The 19,294-nt window shown below is 33.8% G+C and overlaps 1 protein-coding gene across 1 annotated transcript in view; it reads left to right on the top strand.

Moving 5' to 3' along the window:
- LOC134258508 (uncharacterized) overlaps positions 1–18,303 on the top strand; it is a 23,125-nt gene extending 4,822 nt beyond the window's left edge. The window contains exons 3-6 of the mRNA XM_062741073.1: positions 13,064–13,176; positions 13,376–13,558; positions 16,699–16,810; positions 17,264–18,303. Of these exons, the coding sequence (XP_062597057.1) occupies positions 13,064–13,176; positions 13,376–13,558; positions 16,699–16,810; positions 17,264–18,303 (1,448 nt within the window). The remainder of the gene's footprint in view (positions 1–13,063; positions 13,177–13,375; positions 13,559–16,698; positions 16,811–17,263) is intronic.
- The last annotated feature ends 991 nt before the right edge of the window (positions 18,304–19,294 follow it).

The following is a 19,294-nucleotide window of genomic DNA, read 5'->3' as shown; positions in this document are numbered from 1 at the left end:
CAATAGCGGTTTACGGAGGCAGCCGAACGTTTGCTTGAACGAAAATTACATAGGGACAAATGAAAGAAAAGGAATACTTGGATTTTCACGTCATAGTTACGTTGCAATTCTGTGTCAAACTACGTTCTTCTTAAACGTCTTCTATAATTGGTTTTAGCTGGTTCTCAAAGTAGAAAAAGTGTTACTTGCATAAATACTATATGGAATTTGTAAAATGTGTTAAATATACTTTGTAATCGTCGAATTTTAGGCTACATGAACGGTTTTTTATTTCATTGAAGCTTTCACACGTATTAAATAGAACATCCCAAAGAAAAGGCGCCAAGATTAACTCGTGGAGTTAATGCAAGAAATTATGAATGGTGACTAGCCTTTTATAATTCTAAAACAAAAGCACTGTTATACAGAGGTATATACAAGAAGATTTAGAGCAGAGGTCCCAATAGCGTAATATTTAGTGCGTTCGATTTTCATGCTGGCGACTTGGATTCAATCCCCCTCGAGTGCAATAATTTTTTTTACTTTTTCATCTCGATTTTACGTTTTTTTAATGGAATCGGACGGAAGACCTCTCGTTGCTCGCAACGAGATCGTATCTAGTTATTATTATTCTTTTTTTTTCTTACCGATTTTTGTGCACGCGAGTTCTCAGAAACGGCTCTCTCGATTTTCACGAAACTTTCAGATCTGATAGATATTGATCTGAACCTTATTGGAAATTTTTTATATGTACGTCGTCACTTCCGGTCGTGAGATATGGGCGATTTACTGATTTTTAGAGCGTCAGATTGTCCGGGCAATCACTAAAAAACGAATGAAGATATTGACTTGAGATTTTCAGTGAAGGTAGAGGAAGGACTGCTAAATTGCTTTTTTGAGTCTATATCTTTCCAGCGCAAAAGGCGTTGAAGCTCGCCTGAGTTCGTTATAATTATTATTTTTCTGACCATCAAATTTTGTGCACGTGATTTCTCGAAGACTACTGCATGGATTTTTATAAGATTTGCAGGAACAATGTGTTGCTATCTGCAATTATTATATCCTGGAGATTTTTTGGAAATTTCTTTCTGGTGCCAAGTTACGGACAATTTTCTGATTTTAAATTGACATTTTGTTCGCGGATAATCTAAAGAACGGTAAAAGATATCACTGTGAAACTTTCAGGGATTATAGATCGTGATAAGTACTATCCAAGACGCGATCTTTTGTACGTCGTCTCTACTTCCTGTCGTAACGGCATGCAAAGAAAAAAAGTCAAATTTTTTAACTTTTTTGTTTTTAAATATTTTTAAATCATATTTGTATGGTTGATAGATACATTTCTCATTAGGCTGAGTATATCATTTGTTTGTAAATTGATGAATTCGAATTCGAGATATTAACATTCAAAAGTCTGAAGCGTGATCTTAATGGCGGCGGTCTCTGTCAATTCCGACATTTCGCAATAGGGGTTTACAGAGGCAGCCGAGCGTTTGTTTGAACGAAAGTAACATAAGGAGCAATGATATGTGTAGGGATACTTGGATCGTCACGTCGTAGGTTCGTTGCAATTCGGTGTCAAACTACATTTATTATCCAAGGTCTACTTACAAAGTCTTCTTTTATTGGTTTTGGTTGTTTCTCAAAGTAGAAATAGAAAAGAATTAATGTGCAAATGAAGTACAATATCTATATCTTTTGTTTTGCATCACGGTAACACATAGCTTAAATCATAGTTATAATTAATAGTTTTTCAAGAATGTAGTAAGTAAAAAACGTGACCACTGTTTTCTAATGCACACTTGTGTCATATTAAATCAATAGAAAGGACAACTGTTACAATTAGAAAATATTTTATTTTTAAAGATAACAATTTTTCAAAGACCGTTTAATTGACCTATATAAACATTTTATTTTCTCAATGTAAGTTATTGAACATAATGGAATCTTATTTCTTGACCCTCGTAGGGCGATCGAGGCATTTTTTTTCGATGAAACATACCACCTTTTTCATGAAAGTGTAAGTAATCGGAATAGTCAACTTTCGTGATTGAAAATTGAAAAATTAACCATTCATAGCTGTTTCACTGCTTTAGTATTATTTGCCTATATACGATTGATTGATTGATTGTATACAAATAACGTCCCTCTCCAGAATATTTCACTGATATGGAGACGGCACCATTGCCGGTGAAGGGCTGCAAATTTGGGCCTATGCTCGGCACTCAAGGCCATTGAACAGGGAGGGATCTTTATCCTGCCACACCTGCTGTGACACGGGGCCTCGGTCTATACCGTCTCATCCGAAGGACCATGAACATTCCAAGAGAAATTCGCTAAGATTTACTCGTTGCGTTTGGCGCGAAATTATGAATAGTGACCCTTCTTTCATAATTCCAAGACAGGTTAACTGTTGCAGAATTATATGTACATACAAGTGAAGTAAGAGTAGTTGTTCAAATAGCGTAATCGATAAGCGTATTGGATTTTCACGCTAGTGACCCGTTTCAATTACCAGTGTGTCAAAAATATGTTTAATCCATTTTCAGCTCGATTTTATGGGTTATTTTTCGGAATCGAACGGAAGACCTACTCGTTGCTCGCAACGAGATCGTTTCTAGTTATTATTATTTTTCTTCTTCCTGGGTACTTATTTGTCCGGGAGTTATCTTGTAAATTACACATCCGACTTAGGTAAAACCTTTTTAGGGTTAGTAGGCATGTTATGTAGATTTGCGGAACGAAGGTCATTTTGCGCGCACGTGCTTGCAAGAGCGTGCACGTGCAACATGTGAAATGACCGATTTAATTGATATAGGCGTAACTTTTTACATTTTTGATGAAATGCTTTGAAACTCATAATATAAGGATATATTAGTAGCATAGACAATATGACATGGTCAAAATCGCAAGATCTCACACGCATGCATATGCACTTCGCTATGATTGGCTGAAACTAAACTCTCTATATCTTTCTTGTTTTTTGACGAAATCCCTTGAAATTTTGAACATAGCCATACATTAGGATATCTTACAACATGATATATAGCAATTATCATGAAAACACGTGCATGCACGTGCGCTGCAATCTGATTGGCTTAAACTTTAAATAGCTATAACTCCCTTGATTTTCAACCAAACAGGATGGGATATGGAACATAGATAGATATAATGGACCTCTACAAGAAGGTATGGTCACCATGCACATGCATACACGTGCGTGTACATGTGCTGCAATCTGATTGGCTGAAACTTTAAACAGCTATAACTCCCTTGGTTTTCAACCAAACGGGGTGGGATTTAAAATATAGATAGAAGTAATGGACTTCAACAAGAAGGTATGGTCACCATGCTCATGTATGCACGTGCGTGCACGTGAAATGAGTAAAATAAAAAATACACTTGAATGAGCATATTTTTAAATACTTTTGGATTGTATACTTTAATATTTAGTATATTTAAATATATAGATTCTGTAGACAATATGATATGGTCATTACGCACATGCATTCACACGCGCACGCGTGCAATGCTAAAATTTGAATGAACTTCGTACACTTCTGGGTAAACGTTGTTAAAGCCTCAAATGCATAGAGTTTGTCTTATTTAATGAAGCTTACAGGGGATATGGCACCAAAAGGGAGTTGGGGAGCGTTTGGGGAACATCTGTAACGGTCCCCGTTACAATTAGCACTAGTTCTTTTTTCTTCTTATTTCTTCTCCGGACTTTTTTGTCCGCGAGTGTTCTCAGAAACTGTTCACCCAACTGAGCTAAAACCTTTTTAGGCTTAATAGGTGTGTAGTGTAGGTGTGCGGAACGAAGGTTATTTTGCGCGCATACGCATGCACGTGCGTGCGCGTGAAATGAGTGAACTGACTTATATACTTAATATAGCTATTACTTTTACATTTTTTGATGAAATGATTTCAAACTCATTATATAAAGATATATTAATACTGTAGATAATGTGACACTGTCAAATTAGCACGAACTCACGCGCATGCACGAGCGCTTCGCTCTGATTGGCTGAAACAAAAATCTCAATATCTTTTCTGTTTTTTGACGAAATGCTATGAAATTTAAAATATATGTATACTTACGTATGTCCTACAATATGATATATAACAATTGTCATGTAAACACGCACATGCACGTGCGCTGCAATCTGATTGGCTTAAACTTTAAATGGCTAAAACTCCCTTGTTTTTCAACCAAACAGTACGGGATTTAGAACATATACACACATAATGGACTCCTACAAGGAAGTATGGTCGTCATGCACATGCATGCACGTGCGTGCACACGCACGTGAGCTTTGCTGTGATTGGCTGAAACAAAAATCGCAAAATCTTTTTTTTTAATTTTTGAAGAAATGCTTTGAAATTTTAAACATAGTCATGCATTAGGATGTTCTACAATATGATATATAACAATTGTCGTGAAAACATGCGCATGCACGTGCGCTGCAATCTGATTGGCTTAAACTTAAAATGGCTATAACTTCCTTGTTTTCCAACCAAACAGGATGGGATTTAGAACATAGACAGACATAATGAACTCCTACAAGATGATATGGTCGTCATGCACATGCATGCACGTGTGCTCCGCTCTAATTGGCTGAAACAAAAATCGCAATATCTTTTCTGTTTTTTTAAGAAAAGCTACGAAATTTAAAACACAGGCATATTTTCGGATGTCCTACAATATGATAAATAACAATTAACATTAAATCACGCGCATGCACGTGTGCTTCAATCTGATTGACTTAAACTTTAAATGGTTAAAACTCCCTTGGTTTTCAACCAAACAAGATGGTATTTAGAATATAGATGGACATAATGGACTCCTACATGAAGGTATGGTCATCATGCACATGCTTGCACGTGCGTGCACGTAAAATGAGTAAAATTAAAAACACGCCTAAATGAGTGTATTTTTAATACTTTTGGATTAAATGCTTTGAAATTAAGTATATCAAAATATATAGATAATGTAGACAAGATGATATGGTCATTACGCACATGCATTTACATGAGCACGCGTGCAATGCTAAAATTTAGATATATTTTGTATTCTTCTGGAAAAACGTTGTTTAAGTTTTAATTGCATAAGGTGTGTCTTATTTAATAGAGCTTAAGGGAATATGGCACCAAAAGGAAGTTAGGGAGCGTTTGGGGAACATCTGTAACGGTCCCCGTTACAATTAGCCCTAGTTATTGAAGTTTTACTGTGTTTTCTATCTAGTCATGGGAACGTCTTTAAGCCCCGTATTTTTAAGAGATAGCTGGAAGAAAGAGATACAAACAAAGGGATAAATAAAATGATATTCAAATCCTTTAAAAGAACCATTTTTTAAACTGAAAATACAGAGGCAAACAAGCAATTAAATTCCTTTTAAATTTATATAATGATTTGAATAGTCAACGTGAAATATATATATATATATGTTTTAGATTTGATACAGCTTAAAGTAAGTCACTCGTCAGCTTTTTAGAAAAGTTCACGCAAAACCTCTTACTTAAAAAACATTTATTAAAATTCAATTTTTATCAAATATTTATATTCAACAATGTAAATTTTTAAACATTCATCGAAAAAACTGCTTAAAAATCTACAAAGAAGCAAGATTTATGAGGGACTATTTCTTGTGGTGGAAGGATATTCAGCATAAATTTCTACAAATCTGCACATTTATTAAATTAAATGTCTTGAAACTTTAGCCTCACATACTTTTACTCAGTTTTAAACTTTCCCTCAACAAACTATCTCTAAAAATGAAGATATATTAAAGAAGTCAAGATAAAATTTACACAATTTTTTGCCGGAAAATCACATATTTTGACCAATATTTCAAAATTAGCATCACTGACCCGAACTTTTTCTTTCATTATTTGAAACTACTCGATACTTGTGACTGATCAGCACTTAACTCCTAAAAAGCTTGATATAAGAAAATATTTTATTGCCTGTTTAGTTTTTTAATACCCCAAATATGTTATTTTTTTAGTGCAAAAAGGTCAACTTAATTGTATCATAGATCAGTAAGATGCACACCGACCCCCTATTTTCTCTGCGATTTTGAGTCATACTATATGAGTACTTATACAAAATATACTTCCCAAAAAATCCCTCATTTAACAAATTTGACGAGTGACTTACCTTAACACATATCACTGTTAACGTTTCAGATATACGTATCGAGATTTTCACTATTGCCTCGTTTCTCCAAATTCCGAAAAAGAGAGACATAAATATTGACAACTTATGTTTAAGAATATATAGCAAAGAATACAAGTACATGTAATACATAGAATAATATATATTGTGTTGAGAAAAAGGTTCATTTATGCTTTAATAATGGGCCGTGTTACTTGAATACATCACCGTTGCATGATTGTTTTAGAATCAATTTTGAATTCTATTATTTATCAAATTACAATATACATATTGACTGAGGTTGAAGAGGCTGGGTTTTTTTTAATTCTAAATATTTCATTTGTAGTATATTTTTTTCTTTCGATATATAAGATTAAGTTTACATCTGACTAATATTAAAATGAAATAGATTTAAATGAATATAGTTCTTTTTTCGGTACAAGAGAGACCCTCTCTATTAATACTAGTATTCATCAGAAGTATTTCGTTCACTGCGAATGGGTATTGAAAGGTCGCATGAAAGGTCCGACTATGCTTTAATTGCATTGGTTAATACTTTACTGAGCTACAAAATATACTCGTCTCATGCAACTACGGCCAGATTGGGAGATAATCGTACATTTTGACAGAGGTTAAGGACGTTCCTAAGTTTTCACTTTCGCAAATCAAAGTTCCAAAGTTTTTACTTTGCTTCTCTAGTTAATTATATTAAACTATAGTAAACTATATAGTTTTCTATAGTATTTATTTGTTAAGGACATGTCCGCTATCTAACATCAGCCGTGAGTGAAAAAACTATCTAAATTTCAGACTTATTAGCTCACCTGAGCCAAAGGCTCAAGTGAACTTTTCTGATCAAAATTTGTCCGTTGTCTGTTTATTCAAATCATGACCCCCGGGGATATGTTGGGGCCAAAATGGCCGATCAAAGTTTTACATAGGAATATATAGGAAAAATGTTTAAAAATCTTCATCTCAAGAACCACTTGGCCAAGAAAGATGAAGCTCATGTAGAATCATCCTCAGGTAATGTAGACTCAAGTTTGTTCAAATCATTGACGCCGGGGGTAAGGTGGAGCCAAAATGGCCGATCAAAGTTTTACATAGGAATATATAGGAAAAATCTTCTTCTCAAGAACCATTGAGACAGGAAAGATGAAACTCCTGTGGAATCATCCCCAGGTAGTGTCAATTCAAATTTGTTCAAATCATGATCCCCGGGGGTAGGGTGGGGCCAAATGGCAGATAAAAGTTTTACATAGGAATATATAGGGAAACCTTTTAAAATCTTCTTTTCAAGTACTTCAAAGCCATGCTTAGTGATATTTATAGGGAATCATCCTCAGGTAGTGTAGATTCTAGTTTGTTCAAATCATGATCCCCTGGGAGGTTAAAATTCAAGCCCCCTTCCCCACCCCCCATCCCCAGTAAATTTTCAGTTCTGATCTGATATGTGCTTTTTCCTAACTAATTGCTCAGGTGAGCGATGTGGCCCCTGGGCCTATGGTATGAAGCAGAACCGACTAATAGGCGAGTATAAATGGTACATATATACCGAAATAGATCATTCTTTGCTGACAATTGCAGTGGAGACAGACTGAAATCTTTCTAGTTAGGAATAGAATTAACAACTTTTGAATAATATAAGACATTATTGTTTCTAATTATTCCAAACATAAAGTACAATGCTTTGATATGCTAAGACTTTTGGTATTTAAGGCATGGCATTCTTGGCGCTACATAATTAGACGTTAAATCGATTCCACTTGGTCACTAGCTCATCTGATTCTATACATAAAAAGTAGCACAAATACAAGGAAAAAAAGAAACACAGAAATCCTTCTGTGTGCTGTCTAGTTGGCAAAAATAAGCACGAGCTAGAGTTTTTATTGCAATGACATTTAATTAATTTTCATTTTTTTATCGTTAAAAAAACAATACCTTGATTGGAAATAGTTACTTTAAGACCCGGGGTAGCACATGTAATTTAGATGATAAAAAGAAACGTAAGTTGCATATAAAGCAAGTCTGTGGCAAAATTTTTCAAGTAAAGAGGAGGGCCTCCAAAATGGAGAATAAAAAATCCCAAATCTTCCCAAAAACATATTTAACTTAAGAAGGGCTCTTCTCTTGTTTCTGACTAGATGGAATATTCAAAGTGTATTTGTTGATATGTCATATATTTAGATGTAAGAGGTTTAAAAGACCATATTTTTCTTTCCTCATTAGAATTATACAACTTGAAATAGAAATGGTAAACTGCGTTTTAAAACTAGCAGGGACTATATGTTTGGCGTAATGGTGGCGTATGAAAATATCTTCTTCTCTGCCTCTAAAATTATTATAGAACATTGAATTTAGTTATAATTCTTACGCAATCAAAGACTAGATGAAATTTTCAAATGTGAGTTAAATTAATAATAAGGGACTTAAGTTTCAAAATATATCAAAAAATAAGATTTTTCACACATACTAGAACTATGTTTGCTTTTAAATGACATATTTGAGCCAAAAATCCGTAAAAAGTGTTATCTTAGTAAACGATCAAAACTACTAGTTTTTGTATCATGTTGTACCTTTATTCAAAAGCGAATAAAGTACGGCTAAACTCACTTTTCAAAACATCAGAGATTTGAAAAAAAACGTTAAATGCTTATCTGTTTACTTCACTAAGTAAAATATGACTGTTAAAACACCCCCACCCCCCTCCAAGCCATTCAAGTAAAACGTGCAAGACTGCCCTAAACAACAATTGCAGCTTAATTTCTATGTTACAATAGGTTCATTAGTATCGAGATCTGAGCGAAGGAATTATTCTTTGGCATTTTTAAATGCCCGTTTTTCATATGATTAGGTCGAATTTTCTCTAATTTAGGGCAGTGTAGCCACCCTTGGACTTCCGGTACAAGGACTGTCCGTAATGCATTTGATACGTAAGACCCTGTTTTAAGCGTAATATAGTGAAATTTCGCATCAGCAACTCTCCATCACCTTTGCATTGAAATTTTCCAGTTAGAGCAATGGAAATGCGTACATACATGTAAGCCATTTTCAAGTAGTCTTAGCATCGTTACGGGAAACGAAAGAAGAGTTTATTTTTTGTAATATTGCTGCATTACTTATGATGAACAGTAAAAAACCCGTAAAACTCCATAATATTGCCAAATGTTGTGTTTAACATGCAATTTTTGATTTCTGTTAAGCAGACTCAAACTTGACTTCCGGTACGGTATGAAAATCGTTCAACCGTTAAATTACCTATGTTTACCAAATTGAAAATATTCATAATTTTAAGATACAAAACTCTTTACTTTACATAATGATTTCCCCCTAAAGTAGAGTGTTGCGTTTCTTTTGCGTGTCAGTGTATATGTGAAAATTGGAAAAATTTAAATACATGTATAGGAAGCATATAAAAATAACTAATAATTACTAAAAATTTAAGAAAAATAGAGGATATTCAGATTAGCATATATCCATTTTATTTAAATGACCCATGTCAATTTGGTAAAACCATCTTATAGCCCCTATATGGTGGTATCTTTTTGTGCAAAAATAAAAAAAAAATAATCTTTTGAACTACAAGTAGGGAACGCATTATTGGAAACAGTTATTTCTAGCTCTACTGGTCAGAGACTAGAAGAGCTTATGCGATAGTTATGCGTCTGTCCGTCTAGCTGCCCGTCTGTCTGTAAACAATTTTTTTTAAAACGCTACTCCTCCTACAGTTTTGGTCTGATTTCAATATAACTTGGCAACAAATATTCTACACAAAGATACATAGGTTATTTCATCGGTTTTTGTTTTCGATGAACACTGTTGCCATGTTTACTAAAAATAGAATTTTCTGTGATTTTTTTTTTAAAATACTACTTGTCCTATAATTTTTGTCTGATTTCAATATAACTTGGCACACAATTAGACTACACTAAGATACATAAAATAGTGCATCAATTTTTGATTTTGATGAGCAAGGTTGCCATTATTAGTAAAAATAGAAATTTCTGTGAGATTCCTTTTAAAACGCTACTCCTTCTACAGTTTTGGTCTGATGGTAATGGTTTCTTTTCTCATCCTTTGTTATAAGTACAAACCTGTAGAGCTACAGTCTTGACAGAGATTTCTGGTTTAATGTTAAGGTCAGACGACACGTTCCTCAAAAATATATAATTTTTCTTAAGAGAATGTCATTGAAGAATAGGTACTTAGCAAGATTCCTCGCAAAAAATAAGGGTACCTAAGCAGCCATTTAGACAAGATACCAAAGGTTCATATTTCTTATATAACCCTTATGGATAATCCTCTGAACGGCCTATCTCATCATTTTTTGGTGTACCTATATTTTAAAACATTTTGAAAACAATGTAGATATCAGAAGAGAATGCTAAATATTATTAAGAAACGTGTCGTCTGACCTTAATGTCCAGGAAAATGGTAATGAAATTGACCTGACCTTGCCTCTAATATTAAACGGTCAAATTTATTCTTACTGATACCATCACAAATATTGTCCTGTTGATTCTGTGAACATTTCATTAATTTTAAATACAAGAAATGTGAGAAGAATCCTACCTTAACCAACATAAAATATTTATTAATGAAACAGGATCATTTTTCTAAAAGAATAAGGTACAAGAAATGAATACTAGTACATGCATTAATAGAGAGGGTCTCTCTTGTACCGAAAAAAGGACTATTCATTTAAATCTACTTCATTTTAATATTAGTCAGATGTAAACTTAGTTTTATATATCGAAAGAAAAAAAATATCTCTGTCGAGACTGTAGCTCTACTCGTTTGTACTTACTTATAATAAAGGAAGAAAAAAGTAGCAATTGGGGCTTAAAACTTTATAAAAACAATAAATAGAATGACGGTCCTTAATTAAGTCTGTAGTAATAGCTTTCAATAAAATTTTACAGAATTTTCAACTTTAGTTACCATAGCAACATCAATCAACAAACTCAAAAACACGAAACTGATAATAGTGTATGCCATGTAATCTACTTGCATGCCAAATTATATTACAATCTGACTAAAACTGTAGGAGGAGTAGCATTTTGAATGAATTTCACAGAAATTTTTATTTTAGTAACCACGGCAACACCGTTGATCGAAACCAAAAACCGATATCTTTAAGTGTAGTCTACATGTGAGCTAAGTTATTTTGAAATCATACCAAAAATGTTGGATAAGTAGCATTTTATTATATTATTTTATCTTTAGTAACTAAGGCAGAAATCAAAAACCGATACAGAAATTAAGTATCTTAGTGTAGTCTATTTGTGTGCCAATTTATATTGAAATCAGAGCAAAACTGCAGGGGGAGTAGCATTTTGAAAAATTGTTTACAGACAGACGGACAGACAGACAGGCAAATATACTACAAAATGAAGTATGCGTCATTTAGGATTTTAAAAATATCAGCTTCATCAACTTCATTTGACATGTTTTTCATAATTTGATAATTTTATGCATGTATTTTTAGTTTTCAAAATTGATTCTAAAATAATCATGCCACAGTAATGTATTCAAGTGAAACTGATAACAAATAAAGGATGAATAAACCTTTTCTCAAAATAATATATTATTCAATGTATTGCATTCATTTGTATTCTTTGTGTTTAATATACACTGTACTTAAACATAAATTGTCAATATTGATGTCTCTCTTTATCGAAATTTGGAGAAACGAAGCAGATTAAAAATACAATTATAGTGAAAATTATAAATTCATTTCTCGATACGTATATCTGAAATGTTAACAGTGACATGTGTTAAGCTGTATCAAATCTAAAATACAAAGTTTGGAATATTTAGACATATTCTATATATTTTAGGTTGAGTATTAAAATCATTGTATCAAATTAAAAGGAATTTAATTGCTTGTTTGCTTCTGTATTTTCAGTAAAAAAAATGGTTCTTTTAAAAGGATTTGAATATCATTTTATTCATCCCTTTGTTTGTATCTCTTTCTTCTAGCTATCTGACTATCTGTCTCTTAAACATCCGGGGCTTAACGACGTTCCCTTGACTAGATAGAAAACACAATAAAACTTCAATAATTACCATTTATATAGCACAAGGGCACATATAAATATTTTGACAAGTGATATCTCATTGTTCAGGAAAGATGGATGTGTGTTTCTCTTAGATAAAACAAGCGATTTCTAAATTTTATATCATTAAGGGTCACAACTGCAACGCTTAATAATACACTAGTGTGTATCATTAAGCGTCGAATATGTCGATATTTGCTTGTTTCATTAAGCGTCGGTGTTGCACTGCATTTGTGACGCTTAATGATATAATTCTGTCATTAAGCGGCGATTTAGCATTAGCGGTTGATGATGTAGCTATTAATGCAATAATTTATGGCATTAAGAGTTGCAATTGCAACGCTTAATGCTATTTGTATCATTAAGCGGCGTTTTATCATTAGAGGTTGCTACAGAGCCCAAAACGAGGGTAACTTTGGTAATGCAAGCGATCCAAATTAAAACACAAGCTTTTGATTCCTCCAAAAACCCTGTTAACTTAACGCATGCATATCTAACGTCTTTGAGAGAAAATATCAGTGCTTCTATATTTATTATGATAAATTGTATGTTGTATTACTTACTGAACGACCCTCATATTTTTTTTTTGTCCAATTTCTTTTAAAATAGTTTTTAAACAGTTTTAGTATAGACACGGAGTTAGGACACTGATCCCAAACCAGTAACCACCCACTGATCATAGCCAACTGTAACAGTCTTTTATAGCTTGAACCTTTTTTTGCAATACATTATTTTTCAATAGATGTACTTATTTGTAATTTGGAACCGGGCGGGGTGGAAGAGAAATGTCTGGAAGTAAGAAATATTGAAACTGAAAAATTCACTTTTTTGGACATTTTTTAACCCCTAATTCTCTTTCCACATGAAGCCCCGTGTTTGCTGATGCTCGAGCCCACTGGTGGCGTTCTTGGTGAGCAGCTGAATGCCCATATAATGAGGTGTTCAAAAATCATGGAGCAACAAGGAAAATTTTGCATTGAGGTATACGTAAATATATTCAATGTCACTATATTCTCAGATGAAACCATTTATTTTCTCATCAGCAAGGAGCATGGTTCCTTGTATTTGTAGACCTAGCTGTTAGAATGAAAACGGTTACTAGTATTTGCTAATAGACCTTATAAAATGAAACAGGATTTTATGACTTGCCTAATGTATGACTTCTAAAATTTCTTACAAGATATCCTTTAATGGGTCAGTTGAGCGATGGTGCAGAAAAGTTACATCGACAAAGTGTGAGTCAGTTGGTGCCAAACTTTTGATTACAAATGGTGATGAACCTGAGAATCTAAGGACCCTGGAGAACATCCTCTGCTGTGTTATATGTCTTCCTATTTGGGCAATACAAACCGCAGTCATCAAGGTAGGAGTTCATATCTACCTTATAAAGATCTTACCAATTAGTCAATAGTGGCATGGATTTCCACCTTTTTTCCTCTTGAACTAAGGTTAAAGTTTTATATAGATGTTCTGCAAGTGATCTGCCTGGTAAATTGTTCAGGAAGAAATATAAATCTTATTTTATACTGACTGCTCTTTATTTATCAGATCAGAAAAAAATTGTACAATTGTGGCCCCCTGCTTTCGGTGTCTTTCTGGATGATGTGTCATTTTTTATGTCATATTGTGTCAAATATGAACGCCCTATTATATGTCATCTAGAAATTATCACTGAAGTTGTTTTTTTTTTTACAATTAAGGTCAATCGTGAAGGTCAAAGGGTCAAAGGGTTATAAATCATAGCATGCTCAGAAATACATGTATTTTGTCACAGGTAATGCACATGTCAAATATGAGAGTCCTATCTCTTCTCAGTCAAAAGTTATAAGGAACAAGATGAAACACTGATGACAACATAGTAAAGATTAAACTTTGCTTAATGCAAATCAAATATATTGGTACCCAAAGTAAAGGTCTTCTCACAAGAAATACGATTGGGGAATATGAAAGCCATAGCACCACCTGGTCAAAAGTTCTGGCCAAGGATAAGTTTTTGAAAAGTAGGTCAAACTCTAAGATCTTAAGAAAGGTCTAGTCAGAAGTATTACATATGTGAAGTGTGAAAGCCCTAGCCGCAACCGTTCAAAAGTTAAGGTCAAGGTTTGTTTTTTTTAAATGTAGGTCAAAGTTGTTGATATCCAGTGAAAGGTCTTGTCACAAGGATTACATATGTGAAATATAAAAGCCCTAGCCCTTACCGTTCAAAAAATATGGATAAGGCTAAAGTTTTTTTCATAAGTACGGAAATTTCCAAGGCCCAGGTCACAGTTGTCGGTATCCAGTAAAAGGTCTTAATTGCCACAAAGAATAAATATTTGTGAAATATGAAAGTCCTAGTATCTACCGTTTAAAAAGTTATGGCCAAAGTAAAAATTTATGGAGTTTTTGTGTAAAAGTGGGTCAAACTCCAAGATCAAGGTCAAAAGTTCAAATTTGGTTGTACTCAAAGAAAAGTCTTATTACAAGGAATTCACATCTGAAATATGAAAGTCAAAGCTCCACTAAACCAAAATTTAGCGGCAAGGTTCAAGTTTTTGTGACGGACGGACAGACGAATATGATTTAATGTCCCCTCGCTTTCGCGAAAGCAGGGACAAAAATGATGTATAAAAGATTACATATATATATTTTTAAAAGTTCCCGGTGAAGTCAAAATGACTATAAAGTCTGCCATATCTTTATTCAGACAGTGCTATGTGAGAAGGAAAATTACTGAAGCCTTCAGCTCAGCATTTAGTTAACAGTACATTAAGTTACTTTCATTCTTATATCGAATTGTTATCGAATTGACAATTCCTAGTGAAATCAAAATGAAAGACGATATAGAGTCTGCAATTTTTTTTGATATCTGATTGTTTTACTGACAATACACGGCAACGGGCATCTTCGCTAGCCAAGGGTTTCCGATCCGAAATCTATACAAGAGTAGATTTCGGATCGGAAACCCTTGGCTAGCGAAGATGGGCAACGGGCTACTAATAACTAAACTGCATAACGATTCAGCTTGTCCCTTATCTATCAAGTAATATCCCAACACCACATGTATGTGGCCTTTGTCTCCAATCTGATTGGATACGAAGATCAAGTTGGCTCTGAGTGAGATAACCGGAGGCCTGTTCAGCAGAGCGAACGCTCGCAAAAAAAATTACTATTGGAGATACATGTATAAGGAAATTTGGTGAGCGCTCGCGAACGTTCGCTCTGCTGAACAGGCCTCAGTTTTTAAACCGCGGCAAGAATACGATACAATGAAGCGCATTGAAGTGGTAAAATGTTCCGTGTGGACGAAACGTTCTGAGTCATGTTTTGAACGTCAGTTACAACATAATGACACGCCCATATTTTTAGAAACGAGAAAAAAATATTCGTCGTAATGTTTTAGGACACCCCAATCTTCGCGACAAGCAATATGAGTTACACTGTAAAATGGAGCTTTAAAATTTAGAAGAGAGAGTTAGAGACTCCCTGCTTCTGTAAAACTCAAATTGCAACGCATACATATGTACATTGTACATATTTTTGAACTTATCATGTCTATTGAAGTTACCACAACACATGTTTCGGTCGAACACGTGTTTACTCGGTGTTTATTTAGACCGACAATTTCATTGGCTATTATATTTATGGAATACCTGTTCTACAGGTATTCGAATAAACAAATTGACAGTTTTATCCATTTCTAAAGAAATGGGCGTGTCATAAGATGACAATAAACGTTCTAAAGATAGCTCAAAACCTTCCATTCGCACGGAAATTTTTACCACTTCAATGCGCTTCATTGTAAATTGATGTCACAAAGGTTTCAATAACCTCCTTTAAAGTCATCTTTTTGCAAATTCTATAACCTATAGAGTTGGGACTAAGCTCCAGACAGCTCAGTATTACGTTACGCTACAACTCCATATCTCTAGCTTTGAATATTTTAAAGCCAAGCTTTGTTTTGTTTTTGAATCAAAATATAGTATTATTTACAAGCTAATTCAGAGAATCGGTGTCCCCGCTTTAGGAAAAAAGAGCATGCGCGGGGTCGAAGGTGAAAAGGACATTTTACGAAGGGCATGCGGGGCCATAGGGAGTAATGGTATAAAACTTCATTAGGAAATAGAATTTTTACAAAAATACAGAAAGTATGAATTTATTACCTTGACCTGTGACCTTTTGACGTCAAAATAAATAGGGGTCTTCCCTTATAGCCATTAGAAGTTATGGTATAAAATTTAGCTGGAAATTTAAAAGCTCAGAAGCTTTTCGAGATGTCACGCGAAACGAAAGTGTTAAACAGACAGAATGTATGAAATGATGATCTTAAATTGACCTTTGACCTCAAAATCAAAAGGCTTCTTTCATAAGCCATAGAGTTGCTGTGTAAAATTTTATTGCAAAAGCTTTTCAAGATATCGCGCGGGAACGAAAATGTTACGGACAGAAATACAGGCAAACAGACAGACCGAATATCCTCCCGTGAAAAAAATATAAAATTTTATACATGTATATATTTTTTAGTTGCATCGAGAAGTTGCTTATCAAGATTTATCTGCGTCATTCGATGCCGAGGAAATTCTGTTGCATGGTTCTGTTGGAGGCATTCAGAATCAGAGAAAGCAATTATTTAGAGGTCAGTTTGATCTTAATTTTAATTTTACCAGAATCAATATTACGCAGTTTATTTTGTGAATTGTTCGTCTTTTATGAAATACATTAATTGCTATTCTATGGTATGCCGATTTGTAAACTAATAATTGGGGGGATGTCTTCTAGCTATATCAAGGGATATCTTGAATTGAAAGATGTCTCTTCATCTTGGATAGATACAATGTTCCTCTTTCGAAAACATTCCTCATAAATATACCAAACGTTAATGTATGAATTAAACAGCTAGATATCGATAATAGTGAAAAATGGATTTGTTAATCAACCTGTATTTTATTTCTTTTATGAATTAAAACTATCAATAATAAGGTTGTAAGTTTCATAGGACACATCAGTATTTAGTCATTTTAAAATATCTTATTGACTTTTAATTAATGAATTCATGTTTTTAATGTTTTTTAATGATTTAAATTCCCAGAGCTTCCAACCTCCACAGTTTTCTACACGAAATCCCAAGAAACCCCGACAGAAGATCAGGGGCACAAATACATTTGCATCAAGAAATATGATAAAAATTTTGCAAATGTCTTAGATGATAATATAAGCCACGAAAATCAGTACGAAACTACAAGTATTTATCAAATGTTTGAAGATAAACATAAAAGAACTTCATTCAAGCTTAAGGAAGATAGGAAATCACCAGAATTGACGGTCAGTAGAAACACGGACATAAAGATTGCTCCACTGTCAAAACAGTTGCCAAGACATTCCCGTAAGAGCAGCGACGACACAAACGAAGCACATTCAGCAAGACACAGTGAAAATACAGTCTCCCAAATTTATATTGACCACACACAAGATTTACACTGCATCGAAACATATGACGAAAAAGATGACGATGAAAATGATTTGATCACCACTAAAATTCACGAACCTGTTAAACAAAATCGTTTGCTTAAATACGAGAGGAAAGAATCTAATGATGAAAAGGAAATTAGAAAAACACCAGTTGAAAATGAAATCTTTGGTATAAGAGATGACTTTACAAAAAGTATAAATTATCAAGATCAGCCCGATATTATCGACGATGTATCTCCGATTTCAGATAGCAATCGATATAGCGTTCAAAATTCCTTCAGTGAAAGTGGAAAGGACATCGTAGAAGACTTTGGCCAGCAAAATGATGTTAAAAAGATCAATACGATTGAGGGTGTTGGACAATTTGAAAAGTCTGGTGATAAATTTCAAGAAAAAACAAATGGACTAGATGATGTTTCTTCTAACAACACCAATGAATGGGATATGGACATTTCTGATTTAGAATCTGAAAGTTCAATTGAAACAGAAACTGAAGTACAATCAAATACTGATTCAAATACTGAAGTGAAACAGCCACACCGCCATAACATTCAGAGGAGGAAGGGTCCAAGATATGACTCCAGAAGGAAGTATCTCAGTGTACATACCCCTAAAAGAAACCCAAGAACAAGTCTGTCAAACGCTGACAGTATAGGATAAAGATAATATATGCAAATAAATTCATTTTAAAAATTCTGATTTCATTTATAAACTATGACAAGCATGCAAAAAGCAAGACAGAAAAGAGATGTACAATGTATAACGCTAAGGTGTATAATAACAGAAGGAATGTGCAACTTTAACTTTAAAACTTGCAACTCTCTCTACCATAAAATGTTTGAATTACATGTACATATGAATTAATGTGAAAGGGTTTATTTGTCGATACTGCAGTTAACAGTGAGGGAACAAATTGACCTGTGAATCAGATATAAATAATTATTCTTGAGGGAAATGTAGGATTGATTCAGTCAGTCTTATATTAATGTTCAAAGCCTATTGGTTAACTGTTACTGTACATACTAACATGTTAGTTGAACACTGTATCTTAAAATGTTTGCGTATGGATTGCCAACCTCACATAAAATACAGGAATGTCCAACAGTGGTCATCTAAATATAAAAAATAGGACTGTTTAACAGAGGTCATTTGAATTATCATGGTTTTCAACAGTGGTCAACCATGTTCCGGGCCCTACATGTATCAGTATCACTGTTTAGGTACTAGTACATGGCTAAAACTTAACTAATGATAAATTGAAATATGACCATTAGTGAACTTCTTTTCGTCGTTAATGTGAAGATCCAAATGATTTTCATACATGATGAAAGACAGATAGGAAAGGCTATATCATAGTTCAATCGTCAGACGCATGTATCAAGAAATCGGTCGTGTTTGTGGAAATGTAAACTGACATTACTGTGATCAAGCTTACGAAAATTAAATCCTACCCTTGTGCTACTCTTACTGCAATTTTTATGTGCCATATACATTTTCCTGAAAGTATAACCTTGAACTTGCCAATTTTTCCATAGTTTAAAAAATGAACCTCGTTATGCATAAATTATCCCATGTTCCCCACTACCGTTGATGTCCCTGGCATACTATAGACAGTGATTCCTTATATTTCCATTTCATTGTGAAATAAAAT

The sequence above is a fragment of the Saccostrea cucullata genome, unplaced genomic scaffold, assembly GCF_032062105.1.
Source record: "Saccostrea cucullata isolate Sc308-1 unplaced genomic scaffold, CSIRO_AGI_Scuc_v1 ctg1589, whole genome shotgun sequence".
Classification (NCBI taxonomy): Eukaryota; Metazoa; Mollusca; class Bivalvia; order Ostreida; family Ostreidae; genus Saccostrea; species Saccostrea cuccullata.
Note: the sequence above shows the minus strand (reverse complement) of the source record. Positions and strands in the feature narration are given on the sequence as shown.